The sequence below is a fragment of the Hyperolius riggenbachi genome, chromosome 3 (assembly GCF_040937935.1).
Source record: "Hyperolius riggenbachi isolate aHypRig1 chromosome 3, aHypRig1.pri, whole genome shotgun sequence".
NCBI lineage: Eukaryota > Metazoa > Chordata > Amphibia > Anura > Hyperoliidae > Hyperolius > Hyperolius riggenbachi.
The window spans coordinates 10640224-10665755 of record NC_090648.1 but is presented as its reverse complement, the minus strand read 5'-3'; the positions used below and the strand labels follow the sequence as shown (position 1 = coordinate 10665755).

Below are 25532 nucleotides of genomic sequence, written 5' to 3'. Positions count from 1 at the left end.
TAAACCCGCTGGGGGTCTGCCAGTCGTTTGAATGCCGCTGCCGCCACACACAAGATTGAACCCCAGTGACCAAGATTTTCCAGCATGCCCCATCGATCCCGTCAACCAATTTCTGTTGGAAATTGCTCAGTGATTTTATCTGCCTATAAGTAATTCTAGCACATTGTTTCAGCTGTACCTGGACATTATTATTCTGCTGGTTATTCTCTATATATCTTCTCTAAGCGTCTCTTCCCTTTCGGGAGTGTTCTCTTGTTCCTTCTTGGTAATTTGTGATTGATCCCAAGAGTCAGAGGTCATTGTGCCTGGAATGATTATGTCTGACCTCTAGCCTGTCTGGAACTGGTGGAATTTAATCAATAGGAGATTGCATGCCCTGAGATCCAGCCTTCAGTAAGCAGTCCTCCTCTGTCCTCCTCTGACCTCCTCCGCCCTCTTCTGTCCTCCTAGGTTCTCCTCTGTCCTCCTCTGACCTCTTCTGACCTCCTCTGTCCTCTTATGACCTCTTCTGTCCTCCTCTGTCCTCATGGTGGATAGCGGTGATGGTGTCTCTCGGTACTGGACCAGCAAGCGGTCCCTTTGGCCTTCATGTTGGCCCGTTAGTCATAGACACTGGCCGAGAGTGTAAAATGCAACCTCCTTGCTGTATAGAAATACTTCTAGTGGTAGCTTGGCATTTTATAAACTTACAAAAGCCACGTAAAGTGAAGCTGAACCAGGACAGAAGGAAAACAGAGAGAAATGCACCCTGTATGTATTTACAGAGTGTAGCCTGTCAAATTCCCCCCTCATCTGTGACTAATCACAAGTTGTAATTTGACCTATCAGCTGTGTCAGCTCAGGAATCTCCTCTGAGAGGTAATTGGTAAACACAGGATGTTAACCCTCTGTCTGCTTCCATGACAGCAGGAAGTAGCCACACTGCAGATTTATTGCAGGATTTGTATCAGCTGTAACAAAGACATGATTTCTTTAAAAGTTATTATACTGATGCTTATCTTTTAGAGCAGAGAGGACGTTCTGAATTCAGGTCCGCTGTAATGTAAGGCCATGTTGGGAGCCGGGCTATGGAGTCGGCACAAAAATCATCCAACTCCTCAGTTTATGAAACCACCGACTGACTCCGACTCCGACTCCGGGCACCCAAACTTGTTCTGACTCCTCGATTCCAACCCCAACTCTACAGGCAAAAATCATCCGACTCCAACTCCTCAGGCAAAAATCATCCGACTCCAACTCCTCAGTTCATGAATGAAACCACCGACTCTGACTGCACAGCCCTGGAAACCACCGACTCTGACTGCACAGCCCTGGAAACCACCGACTCTGACTGCACAGCTCTGGAAACCTCTGACTCTTGACTGCACAGCCCTGGAAACCACCGACTCTTGACTGCACAGCCCTGGAAACCTCTGACTCTGACTGCACAGCCCTGGAAACCACCGACTCTGACTGCACAGCCCTGGAAACCACCGACTCTGACTGCACAGGCCTGGAAACCACCGACTCTGACTGCACAGCCCTGGAAACCACCGACTCTGACTGCACAGCCCTGGAAACCACCGACTCTGACTGCACAGCCCTGGAAACCACCGACTCTGACTGCACAGCCCTGGAAACCTCTGACTCTGACTGCACAGCCCTGGAAACCTCTGACTCTGACTGCACAGCCCTGGAAACCTCTGACTCTGACTGCACAGCCCTGGAAACCTCTGACTCTGACTGCACAGCCCTGGAAACCTCTGACTCTGACTGCACAGCCCTGGAAACCTCCGACTCTGACTGCACAGCCCTGGAAACCACCGACTCTGACTGCACAGCCCTGGAAACCACCGACTCTGACTGCACAGCCCTGGAAACCACCGACTCTGACTGCACAGGCCTGGAAACCACCGACTCTGACTGCACAGGCCTGGAAACCACCGACTCTGACTGCACAGGCCTGGAAACCACCGACTCTGACTGCACAGGCCTGGAAACCACCGACTCTGACTGCACAGGCCTGGAAACCACCGACTCTGACTGCACAGGCCTGGAAACCACCGACTCTGACTGCACAGGCCTGGAAACCACCGACTCTGACTGCACAGGCCTGGAAACCACCGACTCTGACTGCACAGGCCTGGAAACCACCGACTCTGACTGCACAGGCCTGGAAACCACCGACTCTGACTGCACAGGCCTGGAAACCACCGACTCTGACTGCACAGGCCTGGAAACCACCGACTCTGACTGCACAGCCCTGGAAACCACCGACTCTGACTGCACAGCCCTGGAAACCACCGACTCTGACTGCACAGCCCTGGAAACCACCGACTCTGACTGCACAGCCCTGGAAACCACCGACTCTGACTGCACAGGCCTGGAAACCACCGACTCTGACTGCACAGCCCTGGAAACCACCGACTCTGACTGCACAGCCCTGGAAACCTCTGACTCTGACTGCACAGCCCTGGAAACCTCTGACTCTGACTGCACAGCCCTGGAAACCTCTGACTCTGACTGCACAGCCCTGGAAACCTCTGACTCTGACTGCACAGCCCTGGAAACCTCTGACTCTGACTGCACAGCCCTGGAAACCTCTGACTCTGACTGCACAGCCCTGGAAACCTCTGACTCTGACTGCACAGCCCTGGAAACCTCTGACTCTGACTGCACAGCCCTGGAAACCTCTGACTCTGACTGCACAGCCCTGGAAACCTCTGACTCTGACTGCACAGCCCTGGAAACCTCCGACTCTGACTGCACAGCCCTGGTTGGGAGTCGCAGTTTGGGAAACTTAGCACAAGGATCTCGGCTAGTGAACATCCTGAGGCCTTGTTCACCTAATGGGCATTTTTGTAAAATTTTAAGCGCGGGCAATTTTCAAAATCCCCCTGAAAGCGCTTGTGCAATGATTCTCTATGAGAGAGTTCATATCAGAGCGGTTCGTTTGTGATTGAAAAGCGCTGCTTGGGCCATTTTTGAGGCGATTTTCCTCAATAGAAGGCATAGGAAAACGCTCACAAAATCGCTTTGGCAAGTGATTGCGTGAGCGGTTTTGAAAAACAATACATTGCATTTGTTCCAGATTTTTTTCCGGATCAAAAAACGGAAGTGCTCTGCAGAAGCGCTTACAAAAACGCCCACAAACACGAACGAACGTGCAGAAAATTGCTGGAAAATGCTTTAAAAAAATGCGGGAAAAAAAGCCCACCGTGGACGGACACGCGAGCCAAACACAATGTGAACAAGGCCTGAAGCCTCGCAAAAACGCCCAATTAAATAGTTGAAAAATGAACGACTGACAAACGATAAACATTCCAATGTTGTTGCAATTCCAAAATTATCCCTGAAAGATCTCCAGAAACACACACTCTGCGTTTATAAGGAGGTTATTATTATTCAGTATTTATATATATCACCGACATCTTCCTGAGCGCTGTACTGAGTATATAGTCTCATCACTTCCGCCTGAAATTGGTTGATGCCGCAGGATTGAAAACTTCGATAGGCTGGCGGATCGGGAGCGTGTTGCTAGCGCCGTTCGATTCGATCACCAGCTAAGCGACTCTCTTCTATACACGGCGTGGTTCTGGTCTCTTCTCTTCCCGCTGGCTGCTTCTTCCTCTCTTCACTCCCAAGTCCCGGGGCACCTGTGTGACGTCCCAAACACTAGAGGCCAAACACTAGAGGCCTCAATGATCACTTAATTATGTGCCACTGTGCCCCTAGTGGCTGTGCTCTGCTACGCCGCACGGCCTTGGGGAAGGGGGGAGGTGGGGAGGCCTGGCAGGCGCACACAGGTTTTCAAAGACACCATGCTGAAATAGATCTGATCAGATCACAGATTTTCAATCTATCTGCTGGCCATATTAACCAGTGTTTGGGCACCTTGAGAAATGCCAGCAACAATGGGTAAAGTCCTGCATCTGTCCACCCTGCACCAAAAGGCACAAGTGCTAATCGCCCGTCTCGGAGACTCTTCCTCGCACACTAGCCGTTCGGAGGGCAGATTGTTGTCCCCACGCTGGCAGGCTATACAGTGCAGTACTCAGTAGCCAGTTAGTAGAAGCTCGGAGTAACTGTTCCTGTGATAGAAGCCGGAGCAGAGGACTCTTTGATGACGGCGTTGAAGTCTCAGAAAGAGTCTCCAGCTGTCATTCTTTCCTTGAGCAGAATTCGAGGCCGTACTGCGTTCCTTTTCAGACGGTACAATGGTGCGAGGACGAGTCCTTTCTTAACGTGCGCCGTGCGACACAGAAATACCAAACTCAAGGTCAGGTCCGCCTGCGAATTCATCAGGACGCGGTGTAAAGATCGCTGCAGGTTCTCGGAAATCAGAAACAAAACACCGCTCTCTGCCTGCTTCTATCCCTCTGCATGTGCTGGAGCCAGAAACGCCCGCATAGCTCACATGTTTCTGATTGTATTTCTATACCGTATGAAAGTACCCCAGGCACCTGACTTGGGAAACGTGCGTGTGAGATTTCTATATTCACTTCAGCTGACGATGTCTCCAGCAGTGAGATACCTTGTGTGTCAGCTGCTGTCCGACCAGTGCTTGGCCAGGCTCGGCGAGAGATCACCACTTACAATCCTTCCACCATAGCTGAGCCACTGAGCAGGCTGGGAGAGGGGAGGGGGTGCAGCAATGCAAAAGCGTATTGATTGAGTATTTAAAGGGACTCTGAGCACCTCTCATGGGCATGCCTTTAAGACAGACGACTTCCAACAAAGTCGTGCTATGACCCCTCTGGAGGAGCCTCTTGCAATGGCCATGCGTGTCACTTCCTCTTCCTGCCTTACTCAGTGATGCACTTCTCTAACAGAGAAGACAGGGGTGACCCGGAAGTTATAACGTAGCCAAGATGGCAGCCGTGATTTTTAAATTGAAATCGAACGAAAACTATTTGGTGTATTTGGTGATTCAGGCATCAAATGAAAGAGGAGAGCATACGCTACAGAAAGGTATGCATCTTTAAGTACTTTGCAGTACTGGTCTGAGTCTTAAAGGCATGCCCATGAGAGGTGCTCAGAGTATCTTGAAGAGACTTCTGACAAGGCGAAAGGATATTCTGTGAGGAAAAAGTAGAACTTGAGGTCAAAAAAGCACACAAGTTTGAAGAAGACATAAAGTCCCAAGTTCAGTAACCCCCCCCCCTCCCCCCCATAGTTCTCATGGTGTGCATTGGCTCCACCCCCTCACAGCCACACCCTTCTTTGTCATAAATCCCCACCCACATTGCTTTATTTCCTCTTCATTGGCTGCCAATTAACTAGAGGATCCAATTGAAACTCTTAACCCTAATCTACAAAGCTCTCCACAATCTCTCTCCTCTGCACATCTCACTAGTCTCTAGATACCAACCCAACCGCAATCTCAGATCTGCACACAAGCTCCTTCTATCCTCTTCTACAATTACCTCCTCACATCTAAGTGTACAAGACTTCATAGGTACTTCATCCTTTCTCTGGTATGCCCTTCCACAGATATCTCTCACTCTCCAACCTTTGTTAACTTTAAGCGCTCTCTCAAAACTCACTTTTTCCGACACGCATACACTCTACCTTAGGCCACTTCCCCCTTTGTCCTAAAGCCAAATTACACTCCTACTAGATATCCTAAACACAGACTGCCTCCAGGTATGTTTATTCTGTACTACCCCACCTCTTGTTCTCCCATTCCTCTAGATTGTAAGCTCGCAAGGGCAGGGCTCTCCACCCGTTTGTGTCTTGGAATTCATTATACATTTACTCTTGTCACTGTCATTACCAGTTCTGTATTTTGTCACCAGTTCTGTTTGTATATTGGGGTATTCCATTTGTCTGTATTATTATTATTATGTACCCAATGTCTGTCTCTTACTTTGTACAGCACCACCGAATACTTTGGCGCTTTATTAACCACCTTAGCGGTATGGACGAGCTCAGCTCGTCCATTACCGCCAGAGGGTGCCGCTCAGGCCCTGCTGGGCCGATTTTGATCAAATAAAGTGCAGCACACGCAGCCTGCACTTTGCCAGCCGCGTGTGCTGCCTGATCGCCGCCGCTCTGCGGCGATTCGCCGCGAGCAGCGGCGAAAGAGGGTCCCCCAGCTGCCTGAGCCCTGCGCAGCCGGAACAAATAGTTCCGGCCAGCGCTAAGGGCTGGATCGGAGGCGGCTGACGTCAGGACGTCGGCTGACGTCACTCCGCTCGTCGCCATGGCGACAAAGTAAGCAAAACACGGAAGGCCGCTCATTGCGGCCTTCCGTGTTACTTTGGGCCGCCGGAGGCGATCAGAAGAACGCCTCCGGAGCGCCATCTAGTGGGCTTTCATGCAGCCAACTTTCAGTTGGCTGCATGAAATAGTTTTTTTTTTAATTAAAAAAAACCCCTCCCGCAGCCTCCCTGGCGATCTTAATAGAACGCCAGGGTGGTTAATCAATAATAATCATAATCTCCATCTCCTCCCCTGATCTGTCAGAGAAGGAGGATGGGAGTATTTTCTTCTTATTTAAATAAATTAAACTGTTGTAAAGGCCTTTGCGGTTCCCCTGATGGCTGGGATTTGTAGTTCTTGCTGTATTGTGGGGTTTCTGGTTCGGGGTTGTGCAGGGAAGCTCCCGGGAGCAGATTCTGAGGTGGGAAGCAATAGTCTCTCTCCTCTGAGCACAGCCAGAAAAGATGGCAGCATGTAAAATTAATACGGTGGCTATTTAAACACACACATTATTATTGCGGCGTGACAGGAGCGGGCAGAGCGCTGGATTACATATGAAAAATTCACAGGATGTCTGGAGCGGCGCTACCCCAGGACTCGCTGCCAATTCGTTATGTTACGGAATTCTCCGGTCTGTGCAGCCTCCGTCATTCCAGAACACAGACAGGCTTTCTATTTCTTTCCCTATAGTTTGTTTTTTTATTTTATGGTTTTATCTTTTAGTTATCTTTTTTTATCTGCCCCCCTCCCCCCCCTGTCCTCATTCAGTCACTTCCAAAGCCTTCAAGTGTACCTGAGATTTAATAATAGTATTAACCAGTTCACCACTGAGGGGTTTTCCCTTTTTGGACCAGAGCAATTTTCACCTTCCAGTGCGCCTCCCGTTCATTCGCCAATAACTTTATCACTACTTGTCACACCGAAGTGATCTATAGCTTGTTTTTTTTTGCCACCAATTAGGCTTTCTTTGGGTTGTGCATTTTGTTAACAATCGTTTTAGTCTAACTGCATTTTATGTTTCAATAATTTTTATTGGGGATTTTCAAAACATACAACAGGCAAAAATGCCAAAATATCAATTTAAACAAAAAGTTTTACATATTAAGATTAATGACATATTTATACATCAATTTTTGTACATATTCAACTAGACATTCAATTTGCATAAACAAATATAGATAACATATCGAATCACTATCAAATCTCTATTGATTTGTCATGAGATAATAAAAAAACTTATTTGGGTAATGATTTTTGACTGGAGCAGATCCTCTCGGAGGCTGGGGGACCAGAACCACCCTACTAAGGGTTCGTATAGACGTACGATAAAGATCGTTCGTTACGAACGATTCGTGACGTTTACACGATATTCAAATTAGACGGAAAAGATCGTTCGTAATGAGCGATTGTGTACACACGTGAACGATATAAGTATAAAGTACTGAATGACGAACGATTAAAAAATGCGTGCGCAAACGGAAGTGACGTTATGACAGGCAATAAGAACATGCGTTATCGGACGATCTTTGTACACACTGCAACGATTGAACGATTCTTTCGAAAAAATCCGCCGGGTTGGATCGGTCGGATTGAACGATAACGGTCGTTATCGTCCCAAAAAACGATCGTTGGAAAATTTGGAGCGCACGATTATCGGCTCAATTGTCGTTATCGTTCGTTTTTGAACGATCGTTATCGTACGTGTGTACTCAGCTTTAGTCTCAGAGTGTCGCATCCATCTTTACTTAGCGCTGAGAAAACCCCAAATCACTTTATACTAATATAGAGAAGATACACTAAATCTGTTGATCAGTGCCAATACCCCATTAATTTATTTAGTTCTGATAAAAGATTTTTTAACTGCATTTTATAATGGGAATAATTCGGAAAACAATTGAAAAATTCTTTATTTCTCAGTTTTCGACCATTATAGTTTTAAAGAGACTCCGTAACAAAAATTGCATCCTGTTTTTTCTACCATCCTACAAGTTCCAAAAGCTATTCTAATGTGTTCTGGCTTACTGCAGCACTTTCCACTATCACAGTCTCTGTAATAAATCAATGTATCTTTCCCCTGTCAGACTTGTCAGCCTGTATCTGGAAGGCTGCCAAGTTCTTCAGTGTTGTGGTTCTGCTATGAACTCCCCCTTCCAGGCCCCTCTATGCACACTGCCTGTGTGATATTTAGATTAGAGCAGCTTCTCTCTTCTCTCTTATCTTTTACAAGCTGGATAAATCGTCCTCTGAGCTGGCTGGGCTTTCACATAGTGAGGAATTACAAACAAGGGCAAAGCTGTTTGCAGGAAGAAAAGAGCAGCCTGAAACTTCAGTGCATGAGAGCTGAAGGGGGGAAAGAAACACACAAATGATCTCTTGAGATTCAAAAGGAAGGGTGTATACAGCCTGCTTGTGTATGGATGTATTTTCTATGTGTGGACATACTGTACATCAACCTACTTCCTGTTTTGGTGGCCATTTTGTTTGTTTATAAACAAACTTTTTAAAACCACTTTTAATGCGGAGGGGAGCGGCGATATTGTGACAGAGGGTAATAGGAGATGTCCCCTAACGCACTGGTATGTTTACTTTTGTGCGATTTTAACAATACAGATTCTCTTTAAAGGACAACTGAAGAGAGAGGTATATGGAGGCTGCCATATTTATTTCCTTTTAAGCAATACCAGTTGCCTGGCAGCCCTGCTGATCCTCTGCCTCTAATACTATTAGCCATAGCCCGTGAACAAGCATGCAGCAGATCAGGTGTTGCTGACATTACTGTCAGATCTGACAAGACTAGCTGCATGCTTGTTTCTGGTGTTATTCAGATACTACTGCAGAGAAATAGACCAGCAGGGCTGCCAGGCAACTGGTATTGATTAAAAGGAAATAAATATGGCAGCCTCCGTATACCTCTTACTTCAGTTCCCCTTTAAGATAAAATGTGCTACTGTGGATAAAACCCATTTTATTTGTCCATGTATCCCGTTTATTACAACGTTTGAATTATGTCTCTCGTACAATGTATAGTGACAATATTTTATTTGAAAAGAAAGGTGCATTTTTTTTTTCAGTTTTGCATCCGTCACTATTTACAAGCCCTTATTTGCAAAGATAACAGTAATATACTTTCATGACATACATATTAAAGTTCAGTCCCTATAAATGTGTTTTGTTTTTTTTTGTTTTTGTTTTTTTTAAATGTCCCTTTTTTATACATACAAGTGTTTTTATTTTGGTAGCTGTGGAGAAGGTAAAGGATTAGTGGGGCGTTTGATGTATTTATTTGATTTGATGTAGGTAAGTGTACATTTCCCCCCCCCCCCCCCTCCCACTGTTATTACTCCTGTGTACTGTGAGCAGAAGAAGCAATGTGGGTGTGTTTTACTTTCATTTTGTCAGTGACCACCCGCATTTCATTCATGCCGGTGATCATTGAATTCAGGCACTTTCATTGGTGAATGGAACTGGTTCCCATTCAGTGATCATTGTACTAACTGGCTGCGATGGGAACGCATGCAGGAGTGCGTGTGGCGGGCGATTGCGGCAAGGTACGTATATCTATGTCCCTGGGAATTTAGATGTTGTCCTGCGGGGCATAGATAAACTGCCTGCAGGATAACAACTAGTTAATATATACTTACCTCAGTGTTTTAGAGGCTCTTCAAACCCCTCTAGGCTGCTTTGTTCATCTGGCCTCCCGTCCGTCTAGCCCAGGCCTGGGCAAACTTGGCCCTCCAGCTGTTAAGGAACTACAAGTCCCACAATGCATTGCAGGAGTCTGACAGCCACATTCATGTCTCATAAAGGCAAATGCAATGTGGGATTTGTAATTGCTTAACAACTGGAGGGCCAAGTTTGCCCATACCTGGTCTAGCCGCCGTATGCCCCGCCCCTGGCTGCCGTATGCCCCGCCCCTGGCTGCCGTATGCCCCGCCCCTGGCTGCCGTATGCCCCGCCCCTGGCTGCCGTATGCCCCGCCCCTGGCTGCCGTATTCCCCGCCCCTGGCTGCCGTATGCCCTGCCCCTGGCCACCATATGCCCCGCCCCTGGCCGCCGTATGCCCCGCCCCTGGCCGTGACTGGCACCAGCTGCAGCCCCGTGCATGCGCAGTATGCGTTGCCATGTATGGAGCTCTGGCACGACTTTGCGCAGCTGCCACAGGCGAGAGCATTATGGGCGTGCCAGGTTCATAAAGAATCAGAACTGCGCATGCTCAGGACCCTCCTGACATTGACTGCAGCACACAGCCACGCGGGAGTGCGTACAGATAGAACGCGCAAACTGAGTTCCATACGGTGCATTTATCGACAAGACAGAGTGGTGGACGACAGAAGCAGCCTGGAGGGGTCTGAAGAGCCCATAGAACATTAAGGGAAGTATACATTTTATCATTTTATTTAGCCTCAGGTTTACTTGTACACGCACTAGACGACCAGTGGTGCATTAAATATCTGCACAAATCTTACTGACATTGTATATGCATATTTCTTAGGGTAGGCACACGCGCTAGAGCACCATTTTGGCATTTTGGGCCACTTTTGCTTAAAATCTAGTGTGTGTTCGCTGATCAGGCCGCACAATCGTTAGATAACGTCTCACCAGCGGTGCTGTGGCCGGTCAGTGTGGTATATACGTATAAAGAGAAAGCGAATGAATACATTCGCCAGTCCGCCACTTCAAAGCCCAATTAAATGAGCAGTGAAATGCCCATCAGGACCTGTAGCGTGTGGCAGGTCTGCTCTGCTGTGGAGCCCTCCGGGACTTGGATTCACAGTTACACAGGAAGGCAGGAGCGGTTTGTGGTCCGCGGCTCTGGGGAGCGCTGATTCTTGCATGATCCACGCCGACTAGGAACAGTCTAATCATAGTGAATGGAGAGTCACCGCTTCCACGCACCAGCGCCAATCTGCCTTACAATTATTACACCAGCCGCAATCTCAGAGCAGGTAAATCCTGCTTCATTGTCTCATAGAGATGGCCCCGAACGGTTCCCGGGGAACTTCCGGGGTTCGCGATCGCGGAGAACTGCAAACTTTTCCGGAAGTTCGATTCGTGTCCCCCCCCCCCCCCCCATAGTGCATCATTAGGGGCAACTTTGGCCCTCTACATCACAGTCAGCAGACGCAGGGTAGCCAATCAGGCTACACTCCCTCCTGGAGCCCCCCCCCCCCTTATATAAGGCAGGCAGCGTCAGGCAGTGGACTCACTCGTGTGCCTGCAGTAATTAGAGAAGGGAGAGCTGCTGTGCCGAGACCTATAGGGAAAGCTTAGTTAGGCTCTTGTAGGCATCTTAGCTTGCTCCTTGATGATTCTTATTTTTATTATTATTATTTTTTTGTGTGGCCCACTTTCATTATATACAGCGCTGTCAGTCTGTCGCAGCTGGATTTTGGCCCCTCGGTGGTAATTCCTACTGTGCCAGTTGCATATTTGTAATACCCATCACTGCATATACCTACCTGTTGTTCACAGTGCACCCACCTACCTACGTGAGCGCACACAGTGTCACTGTGTGTGTGTGTACTGTGTGTGTGTGTGTGTGAGTGTGTGTGTGTGTGTGTGGTGTGTGTGGTGTGTGTGGTGTGTGTGTAGTGTGTGTAGTGTGTGTGTGTGACAGGTGCACGTTTGTACAGTTGTGTTCAAAATTATTCAACCCCCACTAAAATTGAGTGTTTTGGTCAGCTTTACATTGATTTTGATCATTTCAGTCATCTTGTTTACAATTAAATCAAAGAGGAACTTGTAAGTCAGACAAATATAACATTTATAATGAAATAACCACAAATGTTGTTTCTGTGCTCACATCATTATCAGTTTTATTCAACCCCCAAGTGACATTCATTCTTAGTACTTAGTACAACATCCTTTTCCAGTTATAACAGCTTCTAAACATGAAGCATAGCTTGCCACAAGTGTCTTGCAGCGATCTATGGTTATCTTAGCCCATTCTTCATGGACAAAAGCCTCCAGTTCAGTCACATTCTTAGGCTTGCGCGCTGCAACTGCTTTCTTTAAGTCTCACCAGAGGTTCTCAATCGGATTTACGTCTGGTGACTGCGATGGCCACTCCAAAATGTTCCAGCCGTTAAGCCCCATCTACACGATATGATTCTTTGTGCAATTCGATTACGATTCTATTTACGATCCGATTAAATCCGACTTGTGCGATCAGGATTCGATTCGATTTGCCATTGCAAAACAATGGCAAATTAAATTCAATCGAATCCCGATCGGATATGTCGGATTTAATCGGATCGTAAATAGAATCGTAATCGAATCGCACAAAGAATCGTATCGTGTAGATGGGGCTTAAATCTGCAACCATGCTCTAGTGGACTTGGAGGTATGCTTGCTTGAGATCATTGTCCTGGTGAAAGGTCCAACGTCTCCCAAGCCTCAGGTTTGTGACTGACTGCATTACATTTTCATCCAATATCTCCTGGTACTGAAGAGAATTCATGGTACCTTGCACATGCTGAAGCTTCCCTGTACCTGCAGAAGCAAAGCAGCCCCAAAGCATGATTGACCCCCCGCCATGCTTCACAGTAGGCAAGGTGTTCTTTTCTTCCTAGGCCTTGTTCTTCCTCCTCCAAACATAGCGTTGATCCATGGGCCCAAACAGTTCTAATTATGTTTCATCAGTCCACAGAACACTATCCCAAAACTTTTGTGGTAGTGTTCTGTGGACTGATGAAACAGAATTGAATTGAATAATTTTGAACACAACTGTAATACCAGTCATTGCATAATTGTTCACGGTACCTGTGTGACCGCACGCTGTGTAATATACCACTCCGAGCATGCCTGTTAACTGCACCTGTGTGACAGCTGCACATTGTATTGTAATACCAGCCACTGCATACCTTTCACTGCATCTGTGACTGCACATTGTATTATACCTGGCAGTCAGTGTCAAAGGAGACCTTGGGCAAGACTCCCTAACACTGCTACTGCCTATAGAGCGCCCCCTAGTGGCTGCAGCTCTGGTGCATTGAGTCCACCAGGAGAAAAACGCCATATAAATGTTCTAAGTCTTGACTTATCTCCATATTCCTCTCACTGTACGTCTCATTGGCTTCAATACTGGTAGGGTTATCAAACAAATTACCTCATGGGAGGCCATTTACCTTATGAGGTAATGACATTTCACAATTCTGGTACATTTTAGTCATGTTTTACCTCGTGAGGTTAATTATGAGGTTATTCATGAGGTAATTTGCATTCATTTTACCGAAAATGACTATTCTCATGGAAATTAGGGGGCATGTTAGTACATAAATTACTGATCAGTTTAACCTCTTGAGGACCACAGTCTACACCCCCCCCCCCCCCCCACCCTCAAATAAAAAATCTTCCAAAGACCATCCTAACTTATGGATAGGGTTGCCAGGTCGGCTGATGGAGAAAACCGGACAGGGGGTGGAGTTATGGGTGGAGTTAGGGGCGGAGTCAGAAGCGCACTTTTATGTAGAGTGGGGCTAAGCAATGGGCTTTTTTAAAAAAAATTTATAGTATTTATATCGCACTGACATCTTCTGCAGCACATTACAGAGTACATAGCCATGTCACTAACTGTCCTCACCAGTAGTACTGGTCCAGTGCACATAAGAGACAGTTTTTCACCAGTAAATGCACATTATAAGAGACACCTTTTCGCCAGTAAATGCACATAATAAGAGACAGCTTTTCCCCAGTAAATGCACAAGACACAGCTTTTCACCAGTAAATGCACATAATAAGACACAACTTTTCACCAGTAAATGCACAAAAGAGACAGCTTTTCACCACTAAATGCACATAATGACAAACAGCCAGTGTTCCCAGTATATGTAGCCAGGGATATATGTGCCCAGTATATGTAGCCAGGGGGTATATATGTCCCAGTATATGTAGCCAGGGGGTATATGTGCCCAGAATAGGTAGCCAGGGGGTATATGTGCCCAGAATAGGTAGCCAGGGGCTATATGTGCCCAGAATAGGTAGCCAGAGGCTATATGTGCCCGGAATAGGTAGCCAGGGGCTATATGTGCCCGGAATAGGTAGCCAGGGGGTATATGTGCCCGGAATAGGTAGCCAGGGGGTATATGTGCCCGGAATAGGTAGCCAGGGGGTATATGTGCCCGGAATAGGTAGCCAGGGGGTATATGTGCCCGGAATAGGTAGCCAGGGGGTATATGTGCCCGGAATAGGTAGCCAGGGGGTATATGTGCCCGAAATAGGTAGCCAGGGGGTATATGTGCCCGGAATAGGTAGCCAGGGGGTATATGTGCCCGGAATAGGTAGCCAGGGGCTATATGTGCCCAGAATAGGTAGCCAGGGGCTATATGTGCCCAGAATAGGTAGCCAGGGGCTATATGTGCCCAGAATAGGTAGCCAGGGGCTATATGTGCCCAGAATAGGTAGCCAGGGGGTATATGTGCCCGGAATAGGTAGCCAGGGGCTATTTGTGCCCAGAATAGGTAGCCAGGGGCGGGGGGAAAATCTCCCCCCCCCCCCTTCTTCCCTCACCTTAGGGTGCTGTCTCTCTCCCCCGCTGTCTCCTCCAATATTGATGTGCAGGGCAGGCTGGCGGGTGGCTGGGGGCGGAACTTACCTCTGTGTCGCAGGCGCCGGAAGTTCGGGTCCCGCAGCCGCTGAGTTTCGACTCAAAAAAGATCCGGATCAAAGATCCGAATCATTCATGAGCCGGACAACACTATTCAGACTGATAGTGTTGTCCGGCTCATGAATGAGATTCTCAGCGGCTGCGGGACCCGAACTTCCGGCGCTGGAGCGACACAGAGGTAAGTTCCGCCCGCAGCCACTCGCCAGCCCTGCACATCATATTGGAGAAGACAGCAAGGGAGAGAGAGCACCCTAAGGTGAGGGAAGGGGGGGGAGATTGCCCCCCTTCTCCACCGCTGCTCCCAGCTCTCTCTCTGCTGCGCTGTTCTCCTCCTGCGCTGCGGGGGGGCTCTAAAACCGGACAACTTAATTGTCCGGTTTAGCATGTTTTTTTACACTGGACACAGTGCACAAAAACCGGACTGTCCGGTGTAAAACCGGACACCTGGCAACCCTACTTATGGAAGATAATTAAAGAATGCTTATTTACTACATGCAGACCGCTGAAATACCTCATGTTTTACCTCACTTTATGCATTTACCACATGTTTTACCTCATATTTTATCTCATGTTCGGAAATGGAGAAAAAATCTTTCAGAATTGCTAAAAAAAAGAGGAAAACACCTCATGAGGTATTTTACCTACAGACAAATATTTACCTCACATAGCTACCAGAATTGAGGCCAAAATGAAGAGTCCATAATCAAAGTATGTGGGGGGAGGGGGGCAGCATAGATCAGAGCCGCAGAAGGCCAGACTTTTACCTGCGAGAGGCAATAATGGTGGGAATAGAGGAGCCAGAGGAAACTGAGATCTTCACTCGCTCACAAAGAACAACATGGCAGAACATCAATTTCCTCCTCTTTAGTAACGGTCTCCAGAGAGGAGCCGCCAGCAGAAGATGGAGCTCTGCCTCCCTCTAGTGGGGAATGGCTGGAGATGGCTGGATTGTTGGGAATTCAGGGGATTGGCAATCTTTGTCTGCATCCTATAATCCTGTAATTCATACGCAGGATAAGATGAAGGCTCCCCTCTTGTGACGATGGCTCCTCTGAGGGACGTCGCGCTGGAGGAGAGAGAGAAGGCCTAGGCCATTGCTGTGGTCCCGGCCCGCCGATGGGTGCAATAGTCGTGTCCTGGGTGTCACATCCTCTTACCTCTGGATTATCAAGCCTTCAATGTGTGCAAAACTCACTGCAAATAAAGAGGACCTGTAATGAAAATAACATGATACATGAAATGGCTTATTTTTTCTTACATTAAGGGCTGGAACCCACAGGAGCGCTTTTGGCAGCGTTTTGGCAGCACTGCGATACGCTAGCAGTTTGCCAAAACGCTGGGCTAATGTTAATGGATGGGGCAACTTCCACAGGAGCGTTTGCGTTTCCACAGAAACGCAAACGCAGGACCTGCAGCATTTTGGTAGCGTTAGCGCTTCAATGTAAAGTATTGAAACGCTAGCAGAAACGCTCAGCAAAACCTAAACTGAGCGGTTTTGCTAGCGTTTTGCGGTTAAGCACACTGTAACAAAATGAAAAATAATTCACAGGACCAATCAGGATAAAAACGCAAAACGCATCCCCGCTGGGGATAAAAATACAATGTTGCAAAACACGACCAAAAACGCGCATGAATCCGCATGCAAACCGCTCAGACAAAACGCTAGCGGTTGCGTTTTGCGTTTGCGGTTTTCAGTGGGTTCCAGGCCTTATAGATTATTTAGTCAGTGTTTGCCCAGTGTAAAACCTCTCCTGACCCCAATTTACATTCTATCGTGTATCACAGGTGGGGATAACTTTAGTCCTGGTAGGTGATATCTATGGAATGTTCGTTTACTGAAAGCTCTGAAGCTAGTATAAAATATACCAGGAAAAAAGGACGCAGGAGCACTTACCGAAAAAAGGGCACCACCGTAGGCCACGATTGGCTCCAAAGCAGGGAAATTTGTGCACATGGCGGCTCCTGCTATCCCGTGCCTCCGGGTGATGACATTTATCATCTTTGCTGCAAATTGTGACTCTTATGTTGGGCGCTATTTGCGGCAAAGAAGCTACATTTCGGCGCATGGAGGCGCCAAGGCCTATCCGCTATGCAATGCTGCAATCTGCATATCCACATGCCTTGCGCCCGAAATAATTGACTTCCTTTGGCGCAGATCACGGCTCTGCGGCGGGGAAGGTTAGCGGCAGGTTTTTTTCTCCAGAGTTTTCTAAGAGATAATTCTTTTTACCTTTTTAAGCTGTTTGCAGTTGAAAAAGTATCGGTTAAAGTAACAGTTGGTGAAATAGTACATCATAGTACATAGTAATCAAAATCATGTTCTGCTTTCTGCTGGTATAAAAGGCATGTTATGGCCAGGTGTGATAATACCACTCAGGAGAAAAGTGAATTGCATGTAGGCCTGACACTTCCTGTGTAGCCAGGCTCGTGATGTATAGCACTGGCTCCCTCACTGACAGATCTTTTATTGTCTGTGTGTCTTGCAGGATTCCGGCGCAGCGACCGAGACGATTACCTGAAAGAGGTGAGTCCTCGCCTGTCCCGCAGGCCGCCTCCAGGGATGGGGGGGGGAGGGTTGGAGAACACCTTGTCTGTTCCACAGCTCGCCTCCAGTGAGGGGCGGGTACACAGTGACGGCCTGCACCCATTGGTCGGCTGGCTGGAGGTGTATTGCGGGAGGGAAGCCATTGTTGCACGTGAGATGGCGGTTTGCGACACTACAGCCTGGAGAAACAGACTGAGGCTGATCGGTAAAGTGTAATGCTACGTACACACTTGCGATAACTATTTTTTGCAAGGAACGATAGTTGCCAGACGAACGATATTGGAAAGATTGGAATGCAACGATGGGATGCAGCGATCATCATACACATTTTAACGATCGTTCTCGCAGAAAAGAACGATCAGAAGGAAATGTTGCGTACATATTTATATAAAATAAAAAAAAAACACTGACATGGAGTTACAATAGATACAAATATATGATTGTTAACTTGAAAACAAAGTTTAATTGAAATGAGCAATGTAACAATCTTTACGGCCGAGCTATAAAGGAAGTACTGAAGCTGGGCAGAATTCAACGCAGGCGCATTGGCCCTTGTAACGATCGTTCTCGGCCGATGTCTGTACACACTATAGTTTTGTAACGATTGTCGGTAGATACGATCCGTCAGGTTGGATATTTCCATCTTCCCGATGTCGTTCTTTTGTCGTTCGTGTTAATGATCGTTGGGTAAAGTTCTGTTAAGAAAAACAAAAGTTTGCTTTCCTAAAACAGAAAGAATTTGCGATAATTCAGGTTGGAGTGAGCCTGAGATGTCTCCCAGAGCAACACTGCTGAATATATGCAAATTAACCATTGTAGTCTTAGTAAGGGGGCTTTTAGGACCATTGTAGTCCCTTACACACCCCAATGAATTCTGGGTCACCATGAGCTTGCTGGTTAGTCTGTGCCTCTCGGATTTACAAGCCCTACTCCATAGAGCCAAATTAATCCATGCCATGCACTGATGAGGATCAAACAATCCGAAACAGTCTGTATGCATGTTGGATTATTATGGCTCTGTACATATTAACAAGCTGACACATCATTGCATTCCAGCGGTTCTGGAGGTGAGTTTAGCTTCTAAGGGTACAATGGTTAATTTGCATATATTCAGCAGTGGTGCCTGGGAGACATCTCGAGCTCACTCCAACCTGAATTATCGCAAATTCTTTCTGTTTTAGGAAAGCAAACTTTTGTTTTTCTTAACATCTTAGTAAGGGGGCTTTTAGGACCATTGTAGTCCCTTACACACCCCAATGAGTTCTGGGTCACCATGAGCTTGCTGGTTAGTCTGTGCCCCTTAAAGTTCTGTTAATGAGCTGTTTCAAACAACCGTAGTCGCCAGTGTGTACGCAGCATAAGAGGTGGCCATAAGTCTGGAGACTTGGCTGCTGATCAACAATCCGGATTGGATTATTATAATGGAAGTGGATGAAAATGGGTGGTGCCAAGTGCATGATGAAATTAGTGGCATGAATGGGTCGGACATGCTGCACGATGTTGGGACGCTGTGGTCGGAGGATGCACAGTAGTAACGGCAAGCGATATCGGGACAAGCAACAAACACCACAAAACCCCCAATGTCCAGTGTGCCCCCTTCGTGCATGATACATTACCTGTCCGTGTCTGCCGCTGCCTCCGGGCGCCATTCTCCTTCCATACAGGCAACCCACTTTACTCCGGCAACCTCATGGGGCTCCTGTATGGATGGAGGACGGCGCCCGGGGGCAGCGGCAGACGCGGACAGGTAATGTATAGTGTCCTGGGGGGGGGGGGGCACATTGACCATCAGCGGGGACAGCGTTGGGCCGCCGAAGCGGCAGATGCGGCGTCACAAGGCCAATTTCAGCAGGAGATTGATTGGGAATCGGCCTGTGGTATATGGGCAAGGAACAGAGCTCTCTTCCATCAGCGGGAGATCTGTCTCTTAGTCGATCTGCCCGTTCATCGTCTGATGTATGGGCACCTTGAAGATCGTAATATAATAAAAAGATTAGAATATCCTGGGTTTTTTTTTCCGATATAATGATCCGTTGTACAGAAAAATGTAAAGTTAGATTTCTTTTTTCAGGTGAGGAATATGATCTGATTTTCCGGTTTTACTGATAGAAGCTGATCGGGGTGGCTGATTTCTCTAAACATTTCTTTTAGAAAAAGTCGAGGTTGGGTAGATTGCCAATTTTTTTTTTTTATTTAGAGACCTTGAATTTTTTTCCTAAAATTGGGGAAAAACTGAACCTCTTGGTTGATACATATGGTTAGATTTTTCAAATGTTAAAAAAAAAAGCGGAAAATGTATCCCAATTCTCAAATTGAAAACAGATATACAAAATTGTATGGTGTGTGGGGCCACCTTTTAACCACTTAAGGAGCGCAGTGCTAACCCCCCCTAGTGACCAGGCCATTTTTAGCAAAATTGGCTACTGCAGCTTTAAGGCCTTGCTGCAGGGCCGCACAACTCGGCACACAAGTGATTTCCCCCCCCCCCCCCCCTCTCTTTTCTCCCCACCAACAGAGCTCTCTGTTGGTGGAGTCTGATCACCCCCCAGATGTTTATGTATTTTTTTTTATAAATATTTGTTTTGTGTTTTTTTTATTTTTTTATTTTTGCCATTTTTCTGTATATTTTAATACTCCTGTCTCCCAGGGGGACAGCCGAATGACACGGCTGTCCCCAGTACAGCGCTGCCTTAGATTGCAGCGCTGTACAAGCTAATTAGACAGCGGTTTCGCCGTCTAACAGTCTCCGAGCGGTGATCGCCTCTGGGAGACTAAAGGCGGAACGGAGCTCCTCCTACCAAGCGGAGATCTCTTGCAAGAGCCAGCCCCAGGACTTGATGCCAATTGGCGTTAGGCGGTCTTTAGGTAGTTAAGGTGCCCATTACAGTAGACCTGAACTGCACAGGACAGAAGGAAAACATAGACAGATGCACCGTCTGCTTCCATGACAGCAGGAAGTAGACACACTGCAGATTTATTGCAGGATTTGTATCAACTATAACAAGGAAATGTTTTTCTTTATCGGTTATTATGCTGTTGCTTATCTTTCAGAGCAGAGAGGAAGTTCTGAGTTCAGGTCCGCTTTAAAGTGAACCTAAAGTCACTTAAAAAAAATGAGATGAACTCACCTGGGGCTTCCCTCAGCCCCCAGCAGACGATCGGTGCCCTCGCAGCTCCGCTCCGATGTCCCAGGACCCGCCGGCGACGACTTCCGGTTTGGCCGTCACCGGCCGACAGGCATGGGAACGCGAGTGATTGTTCGCATTCCCAGCCTGTATATCGCCCCCTATGCTGCTATTGCGACCTCCTGGCCGTCACCAGCATAGGGGGCGATATACAGGCTGGGAACGCGAACAATCACTCACGTTCCCATGCCTGTCGGCTGGTGACGGCCAAACCGGAAGTGCTCGCCGGCGGGTCCTGGGACATCGGAGCGGAGCTGCGAGGGCACCGATCGTCTGCAGGGGGCTGAGGGAAGCCCCAGGTGAGTTAATCTCGTTTTTTTTAAGTGACTTTAGGTTCACTTTAATGGTACAATCTCCCAAACTGCCGTTGATCGGTTTACCGATCCAAATTTTCAAACAATTCTTCTGGTCTGATCAGATTGGTTATTTTTCTCTCCATTAATGGCCCCGGACAATTCTTTCCGATCGACCACAAAAATGGTATTGAATAGTCAATCGTTCAGGAAATTGTACCGTTAGTGGCCATCTTAAAGGTGGCCCCACACCATACAATATTTTAAATATCTGTTCAATTTAAGAATTGAAATCAATTTTTTTGACTGATTGTAACATTTCAAAAATATGACCAATGTACCACACACACTATGTTCATTTTTCCCCCAATTATGATAAAAATGATTGGAAACTAAGAGAGAATTGCTAGCATGTGTATATTACTACATTAACAATCCAACACACACCATACAATCTTTAGTAGAGATTGAAGAGAAATATCTGGCATTCCAGATCCGATTTAAATCGAAAAAAACGGGAAATCCGATCGGATTTTTCGGTCGAATGAAAAAAGCTTTCGATTTTTTTCGAGAGATCTGATCGTTTTTATCGAATTACTGTAAAATCGGATCATTTTATTGTATCGTGTGTGGCCAACTCTGATAAAGTTCTACAGTTTAACTTTCATTTGTGAATGTGAAATTTGATGTTCATGTTAAGCTGAAGGGAAGCATCCTGTCGCCACAGAGCTTACACTTGCTTATTTCTCTCCTTGCTGTGTTTGTTTGCAGCTGTACGCCACCGGGAACCAGTACCACTTCCTGCACAGCCTGGCCTTGCTGGCCGTGCCTCACTGCCGGCGCCCCCTGCTGGTACGTCTGCTGTAAAAGCCCATATAGAAAGTGAATGGATGATGTTGATCATTAGAGCTTGCATGCAAATTTCATACAAATGTTATAGGCAGGTGCACCTGATTGGCCGCTTTCAAGCCTGATACAGATTGCATGCAGCCCGAGATGATTATTATTATTATTATTGTGTCGCTGACCCTACTGAAGAGAGAGGGCTATGGAGGCTGCCATATTTATTTCCATTTGAGCAATACCAGTTACCTGGATATCCTAGTGATCCTCTGCCTATAATGCTTTTAGCCATAGCCCCTGAACAAGCATGCAGCAGATCAGATGTATCTGACATTATTGTCAGATCTGACTGTATTAGCTGCATGCTTGTTTCTGGCGTTATTCAGACACTACTGCAGCTAAATAGATCAGCAGGGCTGCCCGGCAACTGGTATTGTTTAAAAGGAAATTTAATATGGCAGCCTCCATATACCTCTCACTACAGTTCACCTTGAAGCCATCATGAGGTGTGAATGTGAATTAGTGGTTGTGTGATTGTAGTGGCAGTATCTGCAGCTAGAGGGCAGCCTGGGCCATATCAGATCACATTGAGGGGTGACAAGAGGGGAGTGAATTAATGGATGTACATTCCTTCTCCACCCCCCCCCCCCTCTCTACTTCAACCCCTCCCCCACCTTTACTCACCTCTTCTGTACTGGTGCCCTCCAATTTCATTAACACCTGAACTGAGAGGTACATGGAGGCTGCCATATATTTCCTTTTAAGCAATACCAGTTGCCTGGCAGTCCTGCTGATCCTCTGCCTCTAATACTATTAGCCATAACCCCTGAACAAGCATGCAGCAGATCAGATGCTCTGACTGAAAGTACAACTGAAGTGAGGAAAATATGGAGGCTGCCATGTTCATTTCCTGTTAATACCAGTTGCCTGGCAGCCCTGCTGTTCTCTCGCTGCAGTAGTGGCTGAATCACACACCAGAAACAAGCATGCAGCTAATCCAGTCACACTTCAGTCACCTTATCTGCATGCTTGTTCAGGGTCTGTGGCTGAAAGTATTAGAGGCAGAGGATCAGCAGGGCTGCCAGGCAACTGGTATTGCTTATAAGGAAATAAATATGGCAGCCTCCATTTTAATTTTTATTTAAATATATGCAGCTTGGAAAAGGACCCGAGTTTAAATTGATTGGTCCATTTTCAAACTGCATACATTTGCATTAAAATGTGCTTAATTTCAGAACAATTTGCATTTCATTGATCATCCCTAATCTGCAGAACGCGCCTTCAAAAGACCACCATTATTTAGGTTAGAGAGAGGGGACCGCCACAACTGCTGACCCGCCAGATGAATGTGTTGGGAACCAGTGGGGCTGAGGGCGTTGCCTTGGGGGTCTCCCTACCCCTAAAATATGGAGTTTACCCACCCAGGTGTGTGTACAGTATGTAGTGTGACTCTGCTCTAACTGCAGGCTGGATCTTCTGCATTCACATGGAGTACAGTAGTGATGGTAGATGCAAATAACTTCGAGTTGATTAGGGATGATCAATGGGATGCAAATTGTTCCAAAATCATGCAAATGTATGCAGTTTGAAAATGGACCAGTTTAGGTCTTATGCAAATATCTGTGTAAGAATTTGCATAAATTTACATCAACACAGAATGATTTGCATGTCTGATCATCCCTAGAGTTGATGCACATTTAACATTTTGAATACATTTGCATCAACTCAAAGTTCTTTGCATCTACTTAACCATCACTAGAGTACAGTAAAGCTGGCCATACACTAGGCTGATTATCGCCGATCAACAGCAGATTTGACCACTGGGATCAAATCTGCTATCAAATCGTTCACGCAACACGCTAAATTTCGATCGCTTTCGTCCCGAAATAGATCGATCCCATCGATCGCTCCGTGCGGGAAATTATCGTCGATCGCTCGCAGGTAAGGAGCGCATCCCTAGCGGCGTACGACCGACGCAGGTATACATAACCTGAAGCCTGGCTCCCGGGTGGCATCTTCTCCGCATCACCTCCGCATCACGACATCCGGCATCCGTGTATAACTTCCTGTGTCACTGCAGTGACAGCAGAAGTACAAATAGAGGGCGCTCTATTTGAACTTCCGCTGTCACTTGAGTGACAGAAAGTTAGATGCTGATGCCGTGATGCGGAGAAGATTCCCGAGGGGGGGGGGGGGGGGGGCAGGCGACAGCGGCAGCTCAGCAGATGGTGATCGGTTTCAGGCTGAAATCGGTTCACAATCTGTTGCAGTAAAGGCAGAGAGAGGGATCTATCTGTTGGTTGAATCTGATGGCAAATCGACCAGTGTATGGCCGCCTTAAGTTTGTTCTGTCTCTGGCTCCCCCTACAGGCTGGGTCTGGTCTTTGCACATTGAGTACAGTAATACAGTTTGTTTTGTCTCTGGCTCCCCCTACAGGCTGGGTCTGGTCTATGCACATTGCGTACAGTAATACCGTTTGTTTGTCTCTGGCTCCCCCTACAGGCTGGATCTCTGCTGACTTCAGGAACGGTTCTGTTTTGTGGGGCGTTCTATTACCACGCTTTGACCGGGGACCCCATTTTCACTAAAGCAGCACCGTATGGGGGCACTCTTCTCATCCTGGGATGGGCTGCCATGGCCCTCTGACAAGCTGACCCGAGACCATAACGTATAGTGTCCCATAATTCCAATCATCTGTATATAATGTATATGCTGGGATGGCAACTAATTATTTGTAATAAAATGCTTTATTGCTGACATTGCTGTGATTGTGTGTTCAGACATACAGCGCTGTACAGAGATCACTGATCATCAGTCTCTGCACCAGAGGAGCTTACACTCTAATGTCCTCGCCGCAGTCACACACTATTATTATTATACGTTTATATAGCTCTGACATATACCACAGCGCTGTACAGAGATCACTTATCCCTTCCCATCACTCTCTGCACCAGAGGAGCTTACACTCTAATGTCCTCACCACAGTCACACCCTATTATTATTATACATTTATATAGCTCTGACATATACCACAGCGCTGTACAGAGATCACTGATCCATTCCCATCAATCTCTGCACCAGAGGAGCACACACTCTAATGTCCTCACCACAGCCACACACTATTATTATTATACATTTATATTGCTCTGACATATACCACAGCACTGTACAGAGATCACTGATTCTCTCCCATCAGCCTCTGCACCAGAGGAGCTTACACTCTAATGTCCTCACCACAGTCAGGGTAGTATCCCCTGGCTGTAGCTATGGCTCTGTATATTCGCTTGTGCAGGTATTGCAGGATGGAGGAAACCAGGCAGCATGCAGTCATTGCACAGCAGCACTTAGCAGATATGAATCCAGGGAGATGGTGTTCCGGAATCCTCCTGCAGTGGTAAGTGCCGCTATTCTGCACTGATTATGATGTAAATGTTATTAGCGGCTGAGCAGAGGGTGATTATACGCCGTATCTTGTGTCGTAACCGTTGTTAGCAGCCTGACTGGGAGTGATTACATCACACAAGTTATGACATAAGAGTTCTCCTAGTTCTACCAGGGTGATCGTTACCTGGCATGGAAGTTTATCAGGTAATCAGAGGATAATCATTGTGATGAATCGCTGCGTAACCTGCTCTGCTTCCTAAACGCCTTCCTTTCCGTGTTCACAATCTGAGCTTTAAGGGGCGTACACACATCCAATTTTGATTAAGCAATTTTGCCACCTCCATGTAGGATGAGATCTTATCTACACAATCTGTTCATAGTATTCAGAATCTGTTGGCCCTCATGCTAGCAGTATATGGAAGTAGTAAAACTGAACAATCATTAGTCACAGTTAAGGTACATACACACGTCAGATTTTTTGCAAACGACCGGT

The 25532-nt window shown here is 46.9% G+C and overlaps 1 protein-coding gene across 1 annotated transcript in view; it reads left to right on the top strand.

Annotated features, from left to right (window-relative positions):
- TMEM256 (transmembrane protein 256) overlaps positions 1 to 24412 on the top strand; it is a 49686-nt gene extending 25274 nt beyond the window's left edge. Inside the window, exons 2-4 of the mRNA XM_068273849.1 lie at positions 17275 to 17312; positions 21583 to 21663; positions 24158 to 24412. Of these exons, the coding sequence (XP_068129950.1) occupies positions 17275 to 17312; positions 21583 to 21663; positions 24158 to 24301 (263 nt within the window). The 3' untranslated portion in view covers positions 24302 to 24412. The remainder of the gene's footprint in view (positions 1 to 17274; positions 17313 to 21582; positions 21664 to 24157) is intronic.
- The last annotated feature ends 1120 nt before the right edge of the window (positions 24413 to 25532 follow it).